The sequence below is a fragment of the Kryptolebias marmoratus genome, linkage group LG5, assembly GCF_001649575.2.
Source record: "Kryptolebias marmoratus isolate JLee-2015 linkage group LG5, ASM164957v2, whole genome shotgun sequence".
In the NCBI taxonomy this organism is placed as follows: domain Eukaryota; kingdom Metazoa; phylum Chordata; class Actinopteri; order Cyprinodontiformes; family Rivulidae; genus Kryptolebias; species Kryptolebias marmoratus.
The window spans coordinates 1,905,862-1,907,456 of NC_051434.1; the positions used below are offsets into that span (position 1 = coordinate 1,905,862).

The window sequence follows — 1,595 nt, forward strand, 5'->3', positions numbered from 1 at the left end:
CCGACTCTCAGCTCCAACTCTCTTCCACGACTCTCAGCTCCGACTCTCATCCACGACTCTCAGCTCCCTAATTCTGACAGTTTACCAACTTTACCAACTTTTTTCTCTGAAGTTTTTATCGTTTCTGTAAAGTTTGAAGCTTAAAAAAGATGTTTTACTTCTGATCTCAAACTTTCTCATTTAAAACTCACATTAAAATAAACTAATATGCAAACATTCACTAAAACATTGTGTTTGTTTCTTCTCTCCACTAAGAATTAAACTAGTTATAAAGATCTTTGACTCCATGAGGGATTTATTTGTCTTCCTGTGGAGAACAGCGCCACCTCGTGGTGTCTGTGAGACGAGTCCTGAAGGATCAGACTGTTAATAAATCAGTTTTTATGTTTTAATTAAAGAAATGATGTCATGAAGCTGATAATTCTTTAATCCCGTCTGTTTAAATGTAATTATTTTAATTCTTGTTCTTTTTCTTCCTGTTTATTTTATTTGATTTAACTCTATCTGCTGAGAAACGAGCTCTCTGCCATCGAAGTTCTTTAGTTGTGCAACAATAAGAAGTTAATTAATAATTAATAATTTATATTTGGAAGAACCGTGTATTTTTAAAACTCAGTTCTGTAAAAGAACAGAAATTTATTTTTCATCAAATCATCTGAAATGTGTTTTTCTGAAGGACGGTTTGAATATTTGGGGATAATCAGATCAGATGAGTCTGTAGCTCGTGTTAGTTCAGTGTTCAGGTTCAGTTCTGGTCCGGGCGGGTCCGAAGCTGCTGCTGCTCACCTGCTGTTTCATGAGCAAACATCTGGCTGGATCACATCTGGCCCGCAGCGAAACACAGAGGCTCATTCAGGGTTCAGGGAGCGTGGACTCTCCTCCGAGCCGGGCCACCCAGAACCACCCAGAACCAACAGCAGCATCATTATTTAACGCCAGGAGGGAAACGGCTCACACAGATGTGGCTCTGTGGAGTCCACCACAGCTGGCAGCAAACATCTGCACCTACAGGAGCGGGAAGGTTAGCGGATCCAAAGTTCTGACTCGTTAATAAAAACCCGGACAGGTCTGGAAGTCCCCCCGCAGCGACCATCCGTGACCTTTCATCCAGCTCATGAAATACAGATGTGAAGCAGCTGCAGCAGGTGCATGGTGGGCGACAGCAGCGCTTCCAGGCAGCGAGCAGACGCAGCAGGACATTAAATATCCACAGCAGCGTCCGTGACAGGCTGCAGGCCGCAGGCCGCGCTCAATATTTCAGGGTTTTCCCTCCGAACTGGAACCAGACGAACACGAGGAGGCGTCAAACAGGAAGTTCTGAAGAAGCAGAGAGAAAATAAAAACAGCCACAGAGCTCCGTTACTTTTCTTATCTGAGAAACTTTTACAGAACTGGAGATTTATCAGAGAGAGAGAACCGTCAGGACCTGTCTGTCTGCAGGACCTGTCGGTCTGCAGGACCTGTCTGTCTGCAGGACCCGTCTGTCTGCAGGACCCGTCTGTCTGCAGGACCCGTCTGTCTGCAGGACCCGTCTGGCTGTCTGCAGGACCTGTCTGTCTGCAGGACCTGTCTGTCTGCAGGACCTGTCTGTCTGC

General features: G+C 45.4%; 1 protein-coding gene across 1 annotated transcript in view; it reads right to left on the reverse strand.

Moving 5' to 3' along the window:
- Positions 1-660: 660 nt before the first annotated feature.
- The window catches only part of LOC108228612 (POU domain, class 2, transcription factor 2), a 51,527-nt gene continuing 50,592 nt past the window's right edge, over positions 661-1,595 (reverse strand). Inside the window, exon 16 of the mRNA XM_037975903.1 lies at positions 661-1,317. Within this exon, the coding sequence (XP_037831831.1) occupies positions 1,304-1,317 (14 nt within the window). The 3' untranslated portion in view covers positions 661-1,303. The remainder of the gene's footprint in view (positions 1,318-1,595) is intronic.